Source organism: Cryptomeria japonica, chromosome 6, assembly GCF_030272615.1.
Source record: "Cryptomeria japonica chromosome 6, Sugi_1.0, whole genome shotgun sequence".
NCBI lineage: Eukaryota > Viridiplantae > Streptophyta > Pinopsida > Cupressales > Cupressaceae > Cryptomeria > Cryptomeria japonica.
Window position 1 is genome coordinate 8,117,628 of NC_081410.1, and position 22,301 is coordinate 8,139,928.

General features: G+C 42.1%; 1 protein-coding gene across 2 annotated transcripts in view; it reads left to right on the top strand.

The window, feature by feature from the left end:
- Positions 1 to 2,497: 2,497 nt before the first annotated feature.
- LOC131069393 (protein CURVATURE THYLAKOID 1C, chloroplastic) overlaps positions 2,498 to 22,301 on the top strand; it is a 66,146-nt gene continuing 46,342 nt past the window's right edge. Inside the window, exons 1-3 of one of the 2 annotated variants that reach the window (XM_058004799.2) lie at positions 2,498 to 2,958; positions 3,114 to 3,196; positions 3,861 to 3,947. In XM_058004799.2, the coding sequence (XP_057860782.1) occupies positions 2,799 to 2,958; positions 3,114 to 3,196; positions 3,861 to 3,947 (330 nt within the window). In that variant the 5' untranslated portion in view covers positions 2,498 to 2,798. Of the gene's footprint in view, positions 2,959 to 3,110; positions 3,197 to 3,860; positions 3,948 to 22,301 lie in introns of both variants that reach the window. The other variant, XM_058004792.2, reaches the window with a different exon arrangement.

Below are 22,301 nucleotides of genomic sequence, written 5' to 3' on the forward strand. Positions count from 1 at the left end.
TACCCAGATAGGGTCGGGACAGGTGCCCAGGTTCCCATTTGTCGCATGTGATGACACGCTTTTCCCTACATGTAGGTCCTAGTGCCTTGAGTCATGTTTTGGTGAGTTGCCTCTGGAGGATCTATGATTGGAGTTTTATGCTTTGCTTCCTTGTATTAGTAGTGTGTTATCCTTTGGTTGTTAGGTGTCAGCCTAGATCTAGAGTGTGAGTGGGATTTTGTGTCATCTCCTAGCATGGGGGGTGGTTCCTTTGGTTCCACATGGTCGGGTGTTTTGATGCCTTCTTCCATTGGGATGCTCTTCATTGGATGCTCCTGCGTGGTTGTGGATCTCTTGTCTTCTTAGCTATGGATGTATACTAGTAGCAGATTAATGTACATGATTTATATGACATATGTATGTAATGGATTCTTGATGTAATTGTATTTGTAATTTGGAGCAATGCTCTTGGATGAAATCACATATTGTGTCGTAGATGGTTTAGTAGTGGACATAATGATGTATCATATGTACTATGGAAATTGATTCATTAATGGAAACAACAGTTTAGGATTTATTGTTATGCATTTGGTTTTTTGTATGGGACTAGGAATATTTAGTGTTGGTGTTTTAAAATGAACTTGAAAGGGATTGGTTAATGGATGCATAATAGATGAATGCATTCATATTAAGGATAGTAAATGATCATATATGCATGGGAATGATTAATGATGTTAGAAATAATGTGCATTAGTTCATTGGTGGTAAATGTGTCATCATGCTTATGATGTTATGTTATTGCTTATGGATAGGATTAGGTAATGACATTGAAATACCCTAGGAAATGATAATGATTATTGTGTTTATTTCCACTTGCGATATATGCTCTTGTGTTTTTGTTTATAAAGATTAAAGGTTATCTTGTTAAAAGTTGTATTAAGCATATGAGTAGTTAGCTATATGTGTTGCATTAGTAAATGTAAAAAAAAAAAATTAACCCTATTTGCATGTTAGTTAGAGTATTTCTCTAGGGTATTTTGGTGGGCATTACAATCCCTATGTGATCCTCACATGTGTGAGAGGATTCACCTTTCATTACTCTTCCCACAGTCCTTCTCACACACATGCTTGGACTTTTAATTCTAATTATTTGATCCAAATAAGGCAATCTCAACCCTCTAAATCCTTTTGATCCTTTCCATCTCCAAGCACGTACAATCATAGGGTGTCACATGAAGGCTTCTTCTTCCTCCAAATCTCTCATGCAATCCTAGTCGTTGATCTCGAAATTGTTTTTTAACTCTTGATCAATCATCCTTAAAATATATAAATGGACCCTCTTGGAGGCTATTTTTAAGGAGAACAAATTAATGTTGATGTTATGCTACTAGTTTAGACAGAAGCTACACATGTTGAGCACAACTACACACAAGTGTACAAGAGATTCTTGGGAGATCTTGTGGAAATTTCTTAAGTTTAGGTGCTTTACATCTTTTAGCTCAAATAGAGGTGCAAGGAAGCAACACATAAATTCATTTGTTGTGTTTGGGTCTATGTTTATTTGCTTTGTTTTTATCTCGGTCACACCCACCTATTGGATTCACATCATTTTCTCACTTTCATCTTGAATAATTCTCTTGAAGGCTTTATCTATTAGACATCTTATATTGCTAGCATATTTACTTTAGTCAAAGCAACTATTCTTTTTTAGCTTTAGAAGTCCAAAAATTCAAACATCTTTATCAAGGAGGAAATTGTTATTCATTTATTTACTATTGATAAAGTGCATGCATTCATCTTTGTTTACTTTTAGATACAATTGTAGATTGAGACAATGACTTTAGAGTTTGAACATCTACAAGACCTTTTTAATCACTCGGGAAACATTCCATGCATTATGAGTAAAATCCCACTCAAAAAACCCACCTTAGGACCCATGACTCTTAGTAATCTAGTAGAGAAGTAATTCAGAAAGCAATAAATGTTTTCCTTCTCCTCAATAAAATGATTGGACTATGTCACTACATGAAGTTGAGATTATCCCTAAGCTTGACCTTCCCTTACCCATATTGACATTGATTTTAAACCTACATATCTCCATCTCTTAGATAGAGTGCGATTATAACTTACAAATTCAAATATTTAGGACAATTGAATGACTCAAAATCCCCCAAGGCAACCCCTTTGTTTCTACTAATCTTCATCTTTGAAATAATGCACCCCCTCTTCTTCATATGATGCCTTATGATTAATAATTTTTTGACTTTTTTTACCTTTGATTTATCATTAATTATGCCCCTCTTCTATGAATATATATTATTCAATTTTACATTAAAATAAAAATAATAATATAATATTAAAAATAAATAAAAAGACACACCTACGAGTCCTGAAATAATGATGACCCTCTTTTATTGTAGAGTTCTTCATTTTTTCTGATTGATATAAATTATTGAAGCGTTTTCAATTAAAATGCCACAGTTTGGCGTCTACTTGTAAAGAGTCATTCATATAGAGATAAACTGTCAATTTCGCCCAATAGCGAATGAGTATCGCTCAAGAACTGCTAATATTTGGGAAGTGTCGAATCGTGTGGTCGAATTGAAGATGACCCAATCGCAATTCCCTCTCGTACATTCTTAATTATTCATTGTTTCATCAATTTCATTTTTTTTTCTGTGAGTTTGCACTGCGCATCACCTTCACCGCAAATCAATTCTTTCTTCTCCTCCAATCGCTTGGGTTACACCGTTTCTTCAATATTTGAATTGGGTTATCTTTGTTATTCAACTGTCAATATTAATAGCTAGTGGATAAGAATGGCCTGCACTTCACCTTGCATCATGTCTACATTAGCAGTGCAAAAGCCAGGGATTGCAAGAATGGCTACTTCTTCTTCGCCTCACTTGGTATCTCTACCTGCTTTTAAAAGTCATTGTAATCAATCACACCTCTCTTCTCCATTTCGCAGCCACCCAGGTAGACTTTTACTCAAATAAAATTGAACAGTTTCAAACTTTCATGGATAGCTACACTAAATATTTAATTTAAGGTTGAATAACTGCATCGTCTTGAATTGTTTTAATGCAATTGTATTATACTAAGATTATAAGGCATTGCTTTTATACTAGGAGGAAGGAGAGGCAGAGTGATTGCAATGGCTACCACTGATCCTATGAAGCCAGACACTGATGCCATTAAACCTATTCAGGAGGCTGTAAGTTAGCATTGTCTTTTTACCAGCCTCATTCTTTTTAAGCTGATAACCGGTGAACAATGCATATGTAAGGTGTGTAGCCTAAAAAAGAGAAGATGAACACATTTCTTATAACTTAGCCATGGTAGAATGATATGAGGCACAATTAGGTATATATTTAAAAACTTATGTCAAGACAATCAAGCAAAACTTAAAGGACTTTATTTAAAACTAGACATCTGTACAATCAATTTTCTAAATAGGTAAACATACTTTGACAGGTCCCCCTGACTATTTTGGCCTAAAGGATGCCAAAAGTCATGTCATCTCAATTTGGATAGCAGAATAATGCTAAAACCCAGAGTTTTTTTAGTGCAGATATTAATGTAATGGTAAAACCCAGAGGGTTGTTTCATTTTGATATAGATAGTTAATCGATGCTAAAGCGCATATAATTGTCTCAATACACTCACGACATGGGCCTTAATTTCAAATGTATTTTCTCTGATAATGGTCTGTATCTCTGTGCTGACTTTAGAATTGTTCTGAATGTCGTGTGCAAGTATATCACGAGAAAATGAAGAAGCATAGTGACGTTTCTAGTTTCTATATTATGCTCTAGATTGCTTTTGGATGCAACAAAGCTAATGGCTGATGAGTGATAATATTTCCTGTGTGTTGGCAGTGGGAAAAGACAGATGACAAGCTTGCTATTGGTGGCCTAGGCTTTGCAGCAATAGTAGTGCTTTGGGCCTCAACTGGTCTTATTGGGGTATGCTTACTGAATTCAGTAGTTAGGAATTAGGACATTTTATATAGTAGTCTTGTACAATAGTGCATCTAGGATTCTGTCTTTTGTGCAAATCTCAAGGCTTTAATCATGATATTATCAACCAATGCACCACAACAAATAATAAATTAACAAGCTTCTTCAGGTTATGTTCATGTTATTTCTGTACATGAGAAGTATGGCTTATTCGGTATCAAAAAGGCTAGATATCATACTTGTTGAATAGGAAAATCAAAACCTTCGCAAATCCCAGATTACACCACAATAATCTCCATTCTTGACTGTTATTTCATGTTCAAGTATAAAATCAAGTTAAAAAAAACAATCAAATCAAAGGGAGCACTGACAGAACATACTGCAGCACTCAGAAAAAAAATGAAGGCACTCTAGTTTAACTACAAAAAATAAAAGAAAAAAGTAAAAAGGAAAACTGTGAATGTAGGATATTACCCACTTAGGGTGCCTGGTGGTGCACACAGCTCCAACTCACTACATACTCCTGTTATGTCCGAATTGCATTATAGAGAACCGGGACACAAAAACCCTATCTTCAGTCCTATACTACCTAATCGTACCATATTCTAAGCAATCAGTCACAAATTTGAAATTCGATTTGTCACCTGATAGTTCCAAATCGTGGACTTCCTACTAATACTTACTTTGGTGGCTAAGAACTGTCTCTATTTAGAGAATCACATGAAGTTCACCCCTTAACTGCCTGTTGGTTTCTAAGGTTTTAAGATTGTTATACGCTAGTTTTTGGTAATTCATGTGATGAGTACACACTTATGCTAAGTGGGGGAGGTTGGCAGGGTTTTAATTAGTATAACATAAACTTTTACTTATTTAAAATTTAACAAACACAATAATGACAAACTGTAATGTCCCACCCTCTCTAGGACACTGAAATTTCTGAACTACAGAAGAACACCTGCTTGTATTTTAATTAAATTAATAATACTATATGTCTTTATTTGAATGTGATCTTTCAGAGCTAGACATAAGTTGTAGAAGATGTAGTTGTTCTTTGTTTGAAGTTTTGAGAGGAAGAAGATGAATATCTTCTTCAAACAACAAGTAATGGATTGAAAAACTGATTTAAAATTACATTTAAGCTCAATACTAATATCAATATTCTATTGGAAATGAATACATCAATCTTCTAAAATAGTTCTATTACAGACAAGTGAAATCCTTCAAACCACTACTAGCATACCCCGGTGGTTTGAAGAGGAGAAATTGCACTCTTTGTTGAAACATACAAGCAAGCAGTTCACTCAGAAAATGAGGTGCTTACTCAGAAATAGACTCACTGAGATCAGAAAGCTGATTTCTTACTCTCCAAACTGTTGTCCCAAGGTAGTTTGTTGATGGCGATGATGTTAGGATGTATAGACTAAGGTTTCTTCTTGTGTTGGGGTTTATTGTTCACTCCAAATTTCTCAGATGGTACTGAAGGTACACAAATGGACCACTGAGAGGGGGGGTGAATCAGTGGTAATCAAAAACTTAATCTTTCCTAAAAGATTAAAACCTTAACGATCAAGATAATAAACCTATGAGCAGAGATGTTCAACCACATTAACACACACACATAAAATGCAAGCCCATAACACAAGATGTACAAGGAAAACCCAATGTGGGAAAAACCTCGGTGAGAAATGCTGCTGGAGTCTACTGCTCCAATCCAACCTCACAATAGATCAGTGATTACAAAGTTTAGGGCACCAACCCAAGGAACACCAACCCTTGAAGTTTATGGGCACCAACCCCTGGCTTTATGGGCACCAACCCTTGCTCTGAGTACCCACTCAGAGATTACAATGAAGATAAATTAAAAATGCAATTTATGCACCTTGTTACAAATGATGTTTTGAAACACCTTACTGTTTTTCTCTTGAGATTGACTTGACTCCTTTTTGCACTCTGATCTTAGGCTTCAATCTCTGCTGTCTACACTCTGTTTATTTTTGCTCATGTCCTCTGATCTTTGTATTATGTCTTCCGCACTGATCACTTTTTCTTCTCTGCCTCTCACAGTGTATATTACCCACTATGTTATCTGCCTCAGCTCTGCACTCTTTGGTCTTTGGTCTCTTCTCTTCATGTCTGCTTTTTACTATCTCTGCATCTACTTTTCTACTTTATCTCATCTCCCCTTCACATCTGATCATTATAAGTGCAATCTCTTTTTGTAGTGTTATGCTTGCACTGGCATCGTGCTACCTGCAGCCCTCTCCTCTTCTCTTTGTTCTGCAACCTGTGTATCTGCAGAGCTTCTACACTTACACACTTGCAACTCACTCTATCTTCTTTCATCAACTACTTCACAACACGATTGTACTTCTCTATTTTTTTCACATTATACTTCTCTCAGTAAAACTTCATTTATTACCCAACAACTACTCCATCAAAAATCTTCCACCGCCTCTACACATACGACCAATATGATTTTCCCTCCAAACAGAAAATCAAACAAAATCTTCTCGAGCCACTGCAAGATTTGCCTTGTCTCATCATTCCAATTTAGTAGCCGTCCACATTTAATGTTGCCTTCTTCTTTTAGAAACCTCTACAATTTTTTCGGTTACCTTCTATCTCGGGCACACATAGATCCCCCCCCCTTCCCCCCCAACAAGAATTTCAAAATAGTCTTCTTGAGCTTCCAAGAAATCTGCTGCACAATTTGATATGCCTACCATCTAGGCAACCTCAACTGCCACTGTACTCAGATTACTAAAATTAGTAATCTCCATCTGTCTGATGAGATTTGATTTCCTCTCTGTGGATCATCTCGAGCCTCACAACAGACTATAATAGGTCTACCATTAATGCATTCTCCATCCACCTGCTCTTATTGGATCAACAACAACCTCCTTTAAATGCAATACCTCTGTAGTCATCGACTTTTGCATATCATGTTTCCTTTTCGACCAGTAGGAAGCCACATGTCTTCACATTCGGCGTCCAGATCACTTGGTCAATGTCGGTCACCTGCCACGTAAAACTCTGTGTTTATCGGCATACACTGTGTCGTCAAAATCTTCTCATTTGTCGTCCAGATCATCTAGTCAAACTTGGTCGACCGCCACGAGGATCGATTTGCCTATCAGCATGCATCTATGGCATCAAAATCTGCCGTCAAAGTCATATGGTCAACATCCACGTGGATTCACAGGCTGCATTGATGTGTTATGTAGATCGTATAACACATGTGCTATACACGTTCTCGTGAGAGCACTCTTCCTGCGGATTGGTGGGATGCACCTCGCGTCTTTGTTCTTTTTACCCCGCAAGATCCTTTCTTCATCCATCTGCATGCTGTGGGATAGTGGGGGTGACCTCAATCTTAGCCTCCATGTTATCCGCAGGGTCTTCCTTGCTTCACTTTTCATGTCACGGTTTGGCAGGGAGACTGATCGTTATTGTTATTTTCCTCTTTTTTTCTTTTTGTCACCTTCAAAACGAACGACCGATATCATTGTGCGATTGCGTAATTAGATGAACTTGTACAAAGAGGTTAATGCTACAACACCGCCACGGGCCCCACATAAATGGGCCGCATCTTTGACCAGATCAACAGCTTGCATAGGCGTGCGATTGCGTGATTAAAATAAAGAGCTAGTTAAGACTAACTCCGCTACCTTTCCTTCCTACTTGGCACTTGGGTCCCCCAAGAATATGACACCACCAACGTGGAGCATTCAACTGCTGCCACCAAGACTTCAACAGACACATGGATGAAGTGGGGACCACACGAACCTTTCTATCCACATTATTAATATGCACACTGTCATCGGGTCAATTTTGGTCCACGGCCAATCGGACTTCATTTATATTTGACATCCAAACATACTTCCTAGCTATCTTGCTTGACACCTGTGTCGAGGTGGGGACCACTCATTTCTTTCTCACCACACAAGTCTTCAACTGTCGAAGGATCAGGGTGTCGGAGAAAATCAGAAGATTGAAACACCACAACTAAAGTGGGCTCAACTTCCTGAGATGACCAATAGCGCGATAGAAAACTAAGAACATATCAACCAAGGCGAGGCCCACAAAACACATCACCATCAGGTAGAACCAACACACAATCGCCGGCTAGACATCTGCTGACACTTCGGACAGAGTGGGCCTGACAATTGGGGGTCAGAGATCAGCTAGAAGTTAGAACTGAGAACAAAATGACTTCAATTTTTTGGTCGGACGCGATCACACAATATAAGACATGAGAACAAGGCAACTTCCAGTCAAACATGTTGACCCAATACAACAAAGGAGCCGATAGATAAAGAGATAAAGAAGCATGAGTGGGTGTAATGTCCCCGCTCTAGCAGATTGACCAAGTATATGTGCATTAGCCTAGCTCTACATGGTCCCGAGGGCTAACGAAGGGTTTAAAGGGATCCTGGAGTGTTTTGGCCTAGTCATTTCCAGTTTGGGCCAAAACGAAGTTGATTTACTTAGTTTCAGGCATACTTACTATTTTTAGTAAGTCAACAGGACACAACGGGGGCTAGTTTTGGTGATTGGATTTGATACTCCTTGGCGAGAGCTTTCCGACGAGCTATCACTCACGCTATTCGGAGTCCGATTGCTAATATATTTTAATGCCTGAAGTTTTATTAAAGTAACATTTAATTTAATTGTAAAATATTAAAGTGTTACTTTAATATTTGTTCTATGGAGATATGTGTAAATCAAAGGGGCAACCAAGGGAGACATAAGTGAATATTTTAATATGTTTTATATTGAACATGTTTTATCCCAAATTGCTTGAGTGAGTTGGGTCGCCCCTTGGAGAAAGAATAAAAGGGAGCTTTTGTGGCTTCATTGGGCATGTGGAATATGAGAAGAATTTGGTGTGTGAGTTGCAGATCCGTTCTTGGCATTAGAGGACGTCTATCCTCTCTTGTGACATTCTAGACGTCATTCCCTTGGGGTTTGGCCTTTGGAATCCTTTGCTATCAGCTTCATTTACAGGCAGATTGGGTGCTTTTCCAGCTACAAGCAGCAGCATTATTTGGTTGCATTTCCAGCTACAGGCCGCGACACTATTCACGCGGGTACTATTCACGCGACACTATTCACGCGGGTACTATTCACCTGGCACTATTCACGCGGCACTATTCACCTAGCACTATTCATGCAGCACTATTCATGTTACTGTAGCAGCAGAATTAGAAACTTTGATTGGAACATTATGTCAAAATGCTGGAGTATTTAGTGAGTTGAAAATAACCTGCTATGTATTTGATTTTTGTTAATTCTGGAAATAATATTATAACAGCAGTAGTTCAATTTCCAGCTTGCCTATTATTGTAAATTCTTTTTAGTTCATGTTATGTGGTTCCATACCTGTGCAAAGACTTAAAAACAAAAAAAAAAACATTGAAACATTAAACGGAGGAATAAGGAGTTGGCTGCAAACTGTTTGACTAAATTCCTATCAGCAGTGGGGTTAGTTTTTGGGCATTCTAGGGTGTCCACTACAGTGGTATCATAGCAGAAGATTCTGCCATCTTGTGGGAAACTTTCATCAAAACATATTGCAGAAATAAAACAGGTCCAGAATGTATGATTGAGCATGCGACAGGGGCATTATAATTTTCGCAATACCAGGGCCAGACAAAATAGAAATCCGGATAGTCAGAGTGAGCAGTCTAGTTCATCCGTGCAGGTGGACATAGAATCCAGTCATACAGACATAGAGGAAATATTCTTCGATCAGGACAGCAGTATGGGTGACCGAGATGAGAGGAATATCGTTCCAGATCAGGGGGAGGTAATGTTCAGACAGTTGCTAGGTACGTTAGAGCAAGGGCAGCGTATGCAGCAGGAGCAGAATAGGCGAATGGACATGATGTTGCAGCTTATGGCTAGACAGATGGGCGTTAATATTAATCCAGGTGAGGCCAACAATGGAAACAATAACAATTGGGGAAATGATAACAATAGGGGCAATGATAATAATGGAGGCCGAGGCAACAACAATGGCCCTGAGAATAACATTAATGGTAATAATGGACATGGCAACAATGGAATTGAGGCGGATAACTTTAGACACATTGCACACCCAGCTCGAACAGCGAGCTCGAGACCTCTTCTACCCACCTTTCCACCTAGGGATCCGGTTCAACCAGTGAACGAACCGCAGATTACTGAGTTACAGGGTTAGTTCAGGAGGGACTGGGAGGCTAGTGGACCCGAGTTTCAGGCAGATATTTCCCTCAGAGATTATATGGACTTGAGGATGAGACATATGCCTAGAGCAGGAGGGAGGAATCAGAATTTTGAGCTGAGGAAGAAAGTTGGAAAACTTTCCTTGCCTTATTATGATGCTTCAGGGAAGATGACTGCATGAGCTTGGGTGCAGAAGGTAGATACATACTTGCAGCTAAATCCTATGCCTGAGGATGAGGCTATCAAGTATGCGGCTATGCATTTGGACGGCGTTGCGCATGAATGGTGGCATCATGGCATGGTGACTCTGGGGCATAATCAGATTACATCCTATGAGGAATTCACAGAAAGATTGATTGAGAGATTTGACACTAGGGATCCCGAGTTACATTTCAAGGAGCTAGCACAGTTAAAACAGTCAGGGTCAGTGGATGCTTACATTGCCGAGTTTCAGCGTTTGTCTATACTTGTTACTGATATCTCTCCTAGGAGATTGGTGGTGTTATTTTGTGATGGGCTTGCTGATCCATTACGTGGTTGGGTGAAGGGACATGATCCACTCACCTTAGCAGAAGCAACTAAAAAGGCACGAGATTTAGCCCCTTCGGTATACAAAGGAAAATACCATTCAACAGATTCTTCCTACCGCAAGGACAAAGACAAAAAACCATTTCAGAAAGAGTATAACAAACCCAAAGAAGGATCAAAAGGACTAGACAGTGAAACCTTGAATGAACTTCGAAAGAAGAAACTGTGCTTCCAGTGTAGAGAGCCTTGGGACTTATCTCATAAATGCCCTCTCAAGGCTAAGGCAAATCAAATGGAGTATTTTTCAGCAGAGGAGTCAGAGTCAGAGGGGGAGGATCAGCACTTCGATTCAGATGAGGGTAACATGATAGAGGAGAGCAGCATTCCTAAGAATGATAGATCGTTGGCATGCTTGACAAGGGCCCAAAAGGCAATCACATTTAAGGTCAGGGGTACTATCCAGGGGCAGAAAGTGATATCTCTCATTGACACTGGGGCTACACATAACTTTATAGATACACAGTTGGTAGCCAGGAGAGGTTTACAGACAGAGGAGCATGATGGTTTTAGGGTCATGGTGGCTAATGGCCAAAAGCTATTATGTACTCAGAAGGTTTCAAATCTTCACATTAGATTTGGAGATGGCTATGAGTTGGAGGATGATTTCTACGTTGTGGACATGGGAGATTACGACGTCATCCTTGGTATGACATGGATGGCATCGCTGGTTGAGTTCACTTTCAACCTAGTGAAGTTGGAAATGAGGTTTCAGCATGAGGGTAGGACTGTTGTTCTCAGGGGACTTTCAGATGGGAGTTGCAGGGTAGTCTCTTTGAAGAGAATGGAGAGACTTTTTCGACATAATGACAGAGTGGGCAACAGAGTGCTTAGTTATGCCAACTTCACCGGAGCCTCGGGTGAAGAGTCATCCACCAGATATACAGGAGATTCTTGACAGGCATGCCAAGGTATTCAGTGATATTCCTCACGGGGTTCCTCCTGACAGGGGTGCAGAGCATGTTATTGAGCTCGAGGAGGGAGCCAAACCAGTGATGATCACTCCCTATCGTCATCCTAAGAAACATAAAGATGAGATAGAGAAGGCAATTAAGGAGTTGTTGGAAATGGGGCACATCAGGCCTAGCAAAAGCCCCTTTGCTTCAGCTGTAGTTTTGGTAAAGAAGAAGGATGGGACAATGCGCATGTGCATCGATTACAGGGCACTGAATAAGAAAACAATTAAAAACAGGTATCCCATTCCTAGGATTGATGAGTTGATTGATGAGTTGCATGGGGCATGCTTCTTCACCAAAATTGATTTGCGATCCGGATACCATCAGATCAGGATGAGAGCAGAGGACATTGAGAAAACAGCCTTCCGATGTCACTATGGCCACTTTGAGTTTATGGTTATGCCATTTGGACTAACCAATGCACCCGCTACATTTCAGAGTTGTATGAACCAGGTATTCAGGGAGCAGTTGAGGAGATTTGTCTTGATCTTCTTTGATGACATCTTGGTCTTCAGTAAGACTTGGGAGGAACATTCACAGCATTTGGAGGAGGTATTATCTATCCTAGAGAGAGAGTCTTTATATGCCAAGGAGTCTAAGTGTGAGTTTGGTATGACATAATTACTATACCTTGGGCATATTATTAGTGCAGATGGAGTTCGAGTAGACCCTGAAAAGATTAGAGCTATAGTAGATTGGCCTACTCCCACGAACCTCACACAACTTAAGGGGTTCTTTGGTTTATGCGGGTTTTACAGGAGGTTTGTTAAGGGGTTTTCACAGACTGCAGCACCTTTGACAGACCTCACTAAAAAGGGAGCCTTCGTATGGACGGAAGCAGCGCAGCGATGTTTTGACCACTTCAAACAAGTGATGTCATCTTGTCTGGTTTTAGCTCTACCAGATTTCACGAAGCCATTTGAACTTCAGTGTGATGCTTCAGGTGATGGGATAGGGGCAGTATTGATGCAGGAGAAACATCCCATTGCATTCGAGAGTAGGAAGCTCCGAGGTGTTGAGAGGAGCTATTCTATCTATGACAGGGAGATGTTGGCCATAATGCATGCATTGGCCAAATTCCGATCATACTTAGTAGGCGGACGGTTTGTGATCAAAACTGATCACAATAGCATAAAATATTTCATGAGCCAGCGTGATCTTAATGACCGGCAACAGAAATGGGTTACTAAATTGCAGGCTTATGACTTTGACATAGAGTTTGTCAAAGGTAAGAAAAACGTGGTGGCTGATGCCTTATCTCGGAGACCTCACTTATGTGCTCTGGCAGAGATTTCAGGAGATTGGAGAGATCAGATTATAGCAGAGTATGTCGGAGATGCTTGGGCTTCTGGATTGATTTCAGGTACTATACAGGATGATCGCTATGAGGTGATAGATGGATTGATCAGAGTTCAGGACAGGGTTTATTTGATTCCGTCATCACATTTGAGAGAGGTGATACTAAAGGCATTTCATGATGCACCCACAGCTGGGCATCCGGGGATCTTCAAGACCTACAGGCAGATCTGAGAGCGGTTCTCATGGAGAGGGCTCAAGGATGATGTTCAGAGGTATGTCAGGGAGTGTGCGGTTTGTCAACAGAATAAGGGAGAGCACACATTTCCTGCAGGTTTATTACAGCCCTTGCCCATTCCTGATAGGAAATGGGAAAGTATTTCGATGGACTTCATCACTGGGTTACCACGAGTGTAGGGAAGGGATTGCATCTATGTGGTGGTGGACCGCTTGACGAAGTTCGCTCACTTCTTTTCTATTCCGTCCATTTACACAGCAGCACTGGTGGCAGATCTTTTCTTTAGAGAGATATTCAGGTTACATGGGTTGCCCAGATTCATTGTTAGTGATCGGGATAGTAAGTTTATGAGTGTTTTTTGGCAGGAGTTGTTTAGGTTGTGTGGTACAGATCTTACACCTAGCACTAGTTATCATCCGCAGACAGATGGGCAAACAGAGATTGTGAATAAATGGGTGGAGGGATATTTGAGGAACTATGTAACTGCACAACAAAAAGCTTGGGTCAGATGGTTGCATATGGGAGAGTATTGTTATAACACCACTTATCATATGTCCATCAAGATGACTCCTTTCATGGCACTCTATGGTTATGATGCACCTAGCTTCATGGATTTAGTTTTGGGGGACAGCAGAGTGCCCAAAGCCAAAAACTTATTGCAGGATAGTCAGGACATCCTGAAAGTGCTCAAGGAGAATATACACCAAGCCCAGAATCAACAGAAATTGTACGCTGATCAGCACCGAATAGAGCGCAGTTTCGAGGTAGGGGATATGGTTTACTTGAGGCTACAACCATATAGACAGTCATCACTCAAGAAGAACGGAGCTGAAAAGTTGAAGCCTAGATTTTATGGTCCCTACGGAGCTGAAAAGTTGAAGCACAATGTATTTCATGTGTCTAGGCTTAAGAAAGCTATTGGTCAGAGTGTAGTACCTTTTGCAGATTTACCTCCTTTGGATGAGGAGGGGAAGCTCGTGTTAGTACCTGAGGCTATTCTGGACACCAGAGAGAGGAAACTCAGAAACAGGATAGTGAAGGAGTATTTGGTCAGATGGAGAGACCTGCCGGAGGAAGATGCTACATGGGAGAATGAGCAGGTGATACAGCAGGCTGGACTGAGATTGCTTGAGGACAAGCAATTTCAAGGGGGGCGGACTGTAATGTCCCCGCTCTAGCAGATTGACCAAGTATATGTGCGTTAGCCTAGCTCTACATGGTCCCGAGGGCTAACGAAGGGTTTAAAGGGATCCTGGAGTGTTTTGGCCTAGTCATTTCCAGTTTGGGCCAAAACGAAGTTGATTTACTTAGTTTCAGGCATACTTACTATTTTTAGTAAGTCAACAGGACACAACGGGGGCTAGTTTTGGTGATTGGATTTGATACTCCTTGGCGAGAGCTTTCCGACGAGCTATCACTCACGCTATTCGGAGTCCGATTGCTAATATATTTTAATGCCTGAAGTTTTATTAAAGTAACATTTAATTTAATTGTAAAATATTAAAGTATTACTTTAATATTTGTTCTATGGAGATATGTGTAAATCAAAGGGGCAACCAAGGGAGACATAAGTGAATATTTTAATATGTTTTATATTGAACATGTTTTATCCCACATTGCTTGAGTGAGTTGGGTCGCCCCTTGGAGAAAGAATAAAAGGGAGCTTTTGTGGCTTCATTGGGCATGTGGAATATGAGAAGAATTTGGTGTGTGAGTTGCAGATCCGTTCTTGGCATTAGAGGACGTCTATCCTCTCTTGTGACATTCTAGACGTCATTCCCTTGGGGTTTGGCCTTTGGAATCCTTCGCTATCAGCTTCATTTACAGGCAGATTGGGTGCTTTTCCAGCTACAAGCAGCAGCATTATTTGGTTGCATTTCCAGCTACAGGCCGCGACACTATTCATGCGGGTACTATTCACGCGGCACTATTCACGTGGGTACTATTCACTTGGCACTATTCACGTGGGTACTATTCACTTGGCACTATTCACCTGGCACTGTTCATGCAGCACTATTCATGTTACTGTAGCAGCAGAATTAGAAACTTTGATTGGAACATTATGTCAAAATGCTGGAGTATTTAGTGAGTTGAAAATAACCTGCTATGTATTTGATTTTTGTTAATTCTGGAAATAATATTATAACAGCAGTAGTTCAATTTCCAGCTTGCCTATTATTGTAAATTCTTTTTAGTTCATGTTATGTGGTTCCATACCTGTGCAAAGACTTAAAAACAAAAAAAAAAACATTGAAACATTAAACGGAGGAATAAGGAGTTGGCTGCAAACTGTTTGACTAAATTCCTATCAGCAGTGGGGTTAGTTTTTGGGCATTCTAGGGTGTCCACTACAGTGGGGACCATTATTGGAGATCGAGCATCAGAAGGAAACAAGAACGAAGGAACACCAAAAAGCAAGCGGATGGATATCCATCGGGACGCGATAGATCAATAGTACAAAGGATGCTTGGCAGGGCCCGTTATCAGGGATCGAAGGTTGGCTAGAACAAAGACTCAAGAACAAAAACAAATTTTGCACTTTCGATTAAGCGCGATAGTCCGATAATACAAAGAGGCCTTAAGACTTAGGCAAAATGATGGCGGGGCCGCCAAAACATAAAGTCAACACGGCTTTGTGTGACCAATATCGGAGATCGGGAGATTAGGTGGAGTAAAGAACATAGGCACAAAATAAAGGAAATCCACCCTTGTAAAAACATGCGATAACCTGATAGAATAAGCAAGCAATAGACTTAGGGTTTCATGCCAACACAAACACAGGTGTGCGATGATGCCGAAATTGAACCAGCATGAACCAAACTCGAACCAAACATGTCTGCAACTCATTTCTCCTGCAACACATCTCTTCTGCAACTCCACCAAATCAGCCTTGCACACACATGTTGACATCAATGACAACACAATACCAACAGGTATGGCCTGTTGTAGGTTTGTATTTGATGTATTTTGATGTTTCTTTCACTGCTGCAACCATTCAAAACTGTTTGTTGTATGAGGCTGATTGTGTGATAGAAGAGAACTGATTTTGAAGGGAGTTGTATTAGTGTTGCTCTTGCAGAGAGAAGAAGAATGGATCGGCTTGCCAAGCAGCCAACCACCTCACTACAGCTGCTGTCACAACTCCTTTGCTGGCCCAAAAACTCTTCAAATCACTGCCTAGTCTTCACACCATATGCTTCTAATTTGCTGCTAATGTATCCTGATGCAAAGATGTTCAAAAACGTATTGCCTTGCCCTCCAAATGAGAAAATATGGTTTCACACACAAGCAAGGAGGAGGCTCCAAAACTTCAAAACTGATTCACTTTAAGCTCAATGGGAACCCCTGATGAATGGAGCCCCTCTTCACACCCTTGGCTGATCTCTCACAGTTGTAGATGTGAAGAAATAGTAGAGGTTTTCGTCTCCAAGGCTCTCAAACCACAAGCTCCTCAAAGGAGATAAGAAGGAGAAAATATCATCAACATCACCTCTTTGCCCTATGTTTGCCTTTTAATACTTTTCCAAGTTACACCCTAATTAGGGTTGGAACCTTATCACCCTAAATCAGATTTTATGAATTTAATAATATTCACTTTTCAACTCTTCCCTTTATGAGCGCTCACCTTATGTTATGTGCTTTTTTCCACTCAAGTCACTCTTTTATCTCTCACTTCCCCTTTCATTCTCTCTCTAGAAATAAGAACTTATAAAGGGTGAAACTTTATATTCTAAATATGTTTTAGGTGACCCAAGGAGAGATTATGAAAATTTGATGTAGCTTAACTGGAGTGACTATTATAATGCTCTGGCAAAACAAAAAAGGAACCTCCTGACATATTTTATGGAGACCAACCAGCTTGGGTCCTCTATCCAACCTGTTAGTCTACGAGGACCATTAATAGACTAACCTTGTAGGAAAAATTGGCTAAGGAGGGGACATTACACCAACACACAAGATCCACACAATTACGAACACAAGATTTAGATGGAAACTCTTTCGGGGAAAAACCATGGAGAAGGATTGCTTGGATCTATTGTCTAAATCCAGCCACAACAAAAATAAAATGATCTTACAGTATTTGCAAGCACCAACCCACTAGAGACACCAATGCCCACTTACAAAATTTGTAGGTGTCAACCTACTAGAGACACTAATCCCCACAAGTGAAGGGGGTGGGGGGGGAAGGTTGTTGGGGGGATGATGGGGGTTGGGGGGGTGTGAATTAGTATAAGACAAACTTTTACTTGTTTAAAATTTAACAACCATAATAATACCAAACACATAAGATCGACACAATCAAGAATGCAAGATTTACATGGAAACCCTTTTGGGGAAAAACCACAGAGGATTGTGTGGATCTACCATCCAAATCCAGACAAAAAAAAAATTGAAATGATCTTATAATATTTGCAGTCACCAACTCACTAGAGACACCAATCCCCACTTACGGAATTTGCAGGCACCAACCTACTGGAGACACCAATCCCCACAACTAAGCACCAACTCAGCAAGAGACACCGATCTCTTCTTTTAGGAAGCACTGACCTCTTTTTGCAAAATTTCACCTTCTGAATGTTGCTTCTTCAATTGATGATGAACATATTTTTCTGCACTTTCACACTTCACAAATCTGCTTTATATTAAGCTTGCTTTGCATTAAATCTGCTTTGCTTTATATTTGAATGATAAAACATTTTCTTACATGCCATACTTATAAACACACTTTACTTTTAATACCCTTGTGGGTGTTTGCCACGTGCGGGTAAACCTTAAATGCAGAAAGTAAATGCACATAACATAATGAAAATATATGAAATAATCAGTCTCTGTATTAATTCAACAGTCCATGTACATCAAGTGCTTATAACATTACATCTGATACAACTATTATGATGCCACTACGAAGGAAAGGTACGCAATATATAATACCCGAAGGGTTGCGACCAATCGTCGCGTCTAATTGCCCTTCGGGACGACTAACTAACTGACCGTCGTAACTCATTATTACCGACGATAGCATAAACATAATATGACAACATAACATAATGATTATTCCCAGCAACATCATCCCCCCAAAGAAAAGAAGTCGTCTCTGGACGACTTAATACAAAATAGAGATGAACGGCAGGAACTGCTGACGCCAGTCAAGCTTGGAACTTATACACTTGTTGCGTCCTCGCCTGAAAACCCTTTTCTGCTACCATCCAATGCTCAAGTGCAGATTGCACCATTATTGCTTCCTCTGACATCATAGTCCTCCTATGCTTAAACCAAACTTGTCTGCAAAAAACGCTTTTCAGTCTCAGCCTCCACCAACTGCTACTCAAATGATACTGTCTCCCAAGCCAATTTGTCCTCGATAGCCATCCGCGCTACCCTCGTGGCATCCAACTCCTGGGTACGCTGAGCTAAGTCTCACGCTACTACTGCCTCCAACCTGGCGGTCAGCTCCTCCTAAGCCCTCTGTGCATCCACCAAGGCAACCTCACGTCCAGCCGAGACATACTCCAAGTTCCTCAAGCGTACCATTCCTAGCTGGAGGTGGCCACAACCCTTTGGCACAAAGGCTAGGAGACACCTCAAATCCTCCATCACACTCCCCAAAGTTTGATAACTGAATTGAATAACTCCTTGGTACCGTACGATTTCGCATGTCGGCAATGCCTTCCCTAAGACTCTGTTTGTTCGCAACCTCCAAATCTGTCTCCCTCTACGGCTTATGGCTTCCCCGCCAATGCTTAGTTGCGGGATTCTTTCTCACAGTACAGGACAACCCAACACTTACCGTGCCTTCCTTGATGCCCTTCGCCCAACTCAAAAAGTGTATTGTAGCTCAAAAATAAACTGGGGCCCCCCAGCGGGGTCGAGGGGCAGTGCCCCTCGCGGGGTCCGGGGGCAGCGCCCCAGGCCAAGACCAATTTACAACCTTCAGAACCATACGAAAGTTCATGGCACGCATCATTTCTGTGATATTTTAAGATGTTAAAACCCTTCTTCTCCACTCTAATGTTTTCAGTGTCCTGGCTCGAGATGTCATCGAATGATTTTTCTGCTCTGTCGTTTTTTTTTTCACTATAATGTCCTCGATGGCACCCCTGCCATACAACCTCCCGGTACGGTCAACAACAACACTGACACCTCCAATCGTACGACCACCTTCCCGTGCGGTCAACACTCCTCCACTGTACGGATCACCCCATACGGAATACACGACCAACCGTCTACCATACACACCGTATGGGCCTCCTTCTGCACGCCGAAGGCTTAACTACCTCCTGGATGGCTGTGTATGGCTGCATATGCCTTGCGTGTGCCTGCCTTGTGCTTGCGTGGGCGCTACGTTGTTGGGCGGAGTGTGCGTCTGTGCGTTTGGGCGGGGGTTGCTGCATGTGCGTTTTATGTCTCTGCGCTCCGCACCTTTATTCCTTGCGGCAGTGGTGGTTTCCACCGCACGGTGGTCCACCGTATAGTGGTCCCACCGTCGGTGTTGCCACCATACGGTGGTTCCACCGTTGGTGTTGCCACCGCACGGTGGTTCCACCACCGGTGTTGCCACCGCACGGTGGTTCCACCACCGATGGTCCCACCATCGGTGTTGCCACCGCACGATGGTGCTACCGTACGATGGTTCCACCGCTGGTGGTCCCAACGTCGGTGTTGCCACCGCACTGTGGTTCCACCGCCGGTGGTCCCACCGCACAGTGGTGATACTATACAGTGGTTCCACCGTGGCTTTCTTCTTTAATTTTTTTTTTCCCAGTCGTACGGTCAACTACCATATAGACCCATACAGCCATACGTTTTTTTTTTTTTCTTTTAATTTCCTAATTTAGTTGTCTAGAGAGTCTTCGGCTCGAGTCCCCTGTCTCTGGGATCGTCCTTCATCCTTCTCGGTTTTCCTCGCCCAAGAGTCTCTTGTGTTGGTCCCGTGCCTCTCAAGTCGCCTGCCCGGCCTCTCGAGTCCCTTTCCATCCTCTCGGGTCCCCCTCCAGGCTCTCGGGTGTCCTTCCGGCCTCTCGGGTCCCTTGCGCGCTTCTCGTGGTAGGGTTTCAATTTGGACCCATTGGTGGCAAGTCTATTTTCAATGGCCAGCCGAAGACCTGGAACCACAAATTCTATAGGGACCACAGTCTCCTTCCTGTACATAAGAAGAAGAATAATAAAGATTTTGAAGGCTGCGGCCTTCCACACAGGGTTCCAATTGTTGCCGACACAAATGATCTTGGGTTTATCTACGTCACCGAGGTTTGGGGCGTCTCCCTTCCAATATTCTCTGTATTCTGGTAGGTACACCTCCTTGGTTACTTGCTCTAGTTCCTCTACTTCGAGCCTGTAGCTCTGGAACATTTCGTAATCCTCCATCTGCCAGTGGAAGAGCCTGTTCAATGACCCTGTCTCATCCTCAAAGCACTCTCCTAGTTTGAGAATTCCTTTGTCGTTGGGCTCCCTACAGCCCCATCCTTCGTCCCTCAGGTCACCTTTTCCTTCACCCTCCGATTCCGAAGATGATGCTAGTTCCTCGCCGACAACCTGGGTCCTCAGATCAATGGTGTACTTCCGCCCCCCTTTCTCCATAGAAAGGGTGTTCTTTTTCCAGTCGTGGTTCACCTTTGCTGTAACCAGCCACCCTTTGCCTAAGATGGCATCGTACCCCTTCTTCTTGAGTGGGATTACCACAAAATCTAGTATGAAGGGTTGCGTGCCGATGGTGACTACCTGGGCCATCAGGGTGCCGAGTGGCTTGATGTCGTGCTGGTCTGCACCTACCAAGTTGAACATGGGTGGCCATAGTGTTGGCTTCCCCAGCTTCTGCCACATATCCTCTGGCAGTACATTCACCCCCGAACCTCCGTCCACGATGGTGTCTTTGAGGATAGCCCCGAGAATTCCCATCTCTACTACAGTAGGATGCTAACCACTATTTAAGGCCAACAACATTGGGTCAGCCGAGGGGTTGATTGGAACTTCCGCCCGTGTGGCACGCAAAGGTGCCTGCATAGTGGTTTGTATGGAACTAAAAATGACAGTTCTTAACTATGGCATTGTTTCTAGAAGGTCCTTTACCCTTATAGGTACTTCCATCTGCAGTACTTGCCCGATGATGTTATTTTCAGCTTCCGTACAAGATGATGTACTCACCACCTCGTTGTTCCGTCGTTCGGTCGTCATCTCATGTTCAATATTGGCCTTTGCCTCTCGTAATCTCTCCTTCTCCGTACAGGGGTCGGGATAAGTGGCCTTTTTTGTCTGAGCGCGGGTGACCGCCAGTACTTCTTTCTCACCAGTCTTCTTAGCCTTCTCAATGTTGAGGAGATTAACCCCTGCCTTTGGGCAATTTGCGTCCTCATGGTCGCCTGGCCCACACCATCGGCAGAGGTGCTGAGGGGTGGCTTCCTTTGTGCAATCATGGGCGAAGTGCCCCCACTGATTACAGACCCTACATTGGATCATTGGCTGGCCCTTGGCGTCATACTGGATACGGCTTCCGTTATTGTTATTGTTGTTATTCCTTCCGCCGCCACGTCTGTTATCCCAGTATCCTCCAAATGATGTCATTATGTTAGTTTGTTGGCCAATATCCGTTGGTGCGGATGTTGTGGCTTGCTCCGTGAACAACACCTGGTTCATTTGCGTACTTCGAGTTTTCATGTTGTATGGGCACTCCTTGGTGGAGTGTCCCATCACTTGGCAAATCTCGCAGAATGCTTTCTTCGGGCAAGTACCCTTTGTATGCCCCTCCTCTTTGCACTCAGTGCACCATATGTCCCCTTCGGTCCGACTAGTGTTTCTCATTGTTTTGAACTCCCTCCTCATTCGCTCCATGTCTTTCTAGAGTGCTTGCACCCGCTTGCCAGCCTCGCCGTTGCTGCTGCTTTCCCCTGAGGACTCCTCTTCTCCAGAGGACTTGTCCTTTTTCTTCCGCTATGTTTTGTCTTCACTTTCCAAATCCATTGCGCGGTTGTATGCGTCATCGTATGAAGTGGGTGGTACAATCTTCATCTTCTTCCGCAGGGATGACCGCAACCCTTACACGAACCATCTCTTCTTTAGTTCATCAGCAGGCTGGTTTTCCAT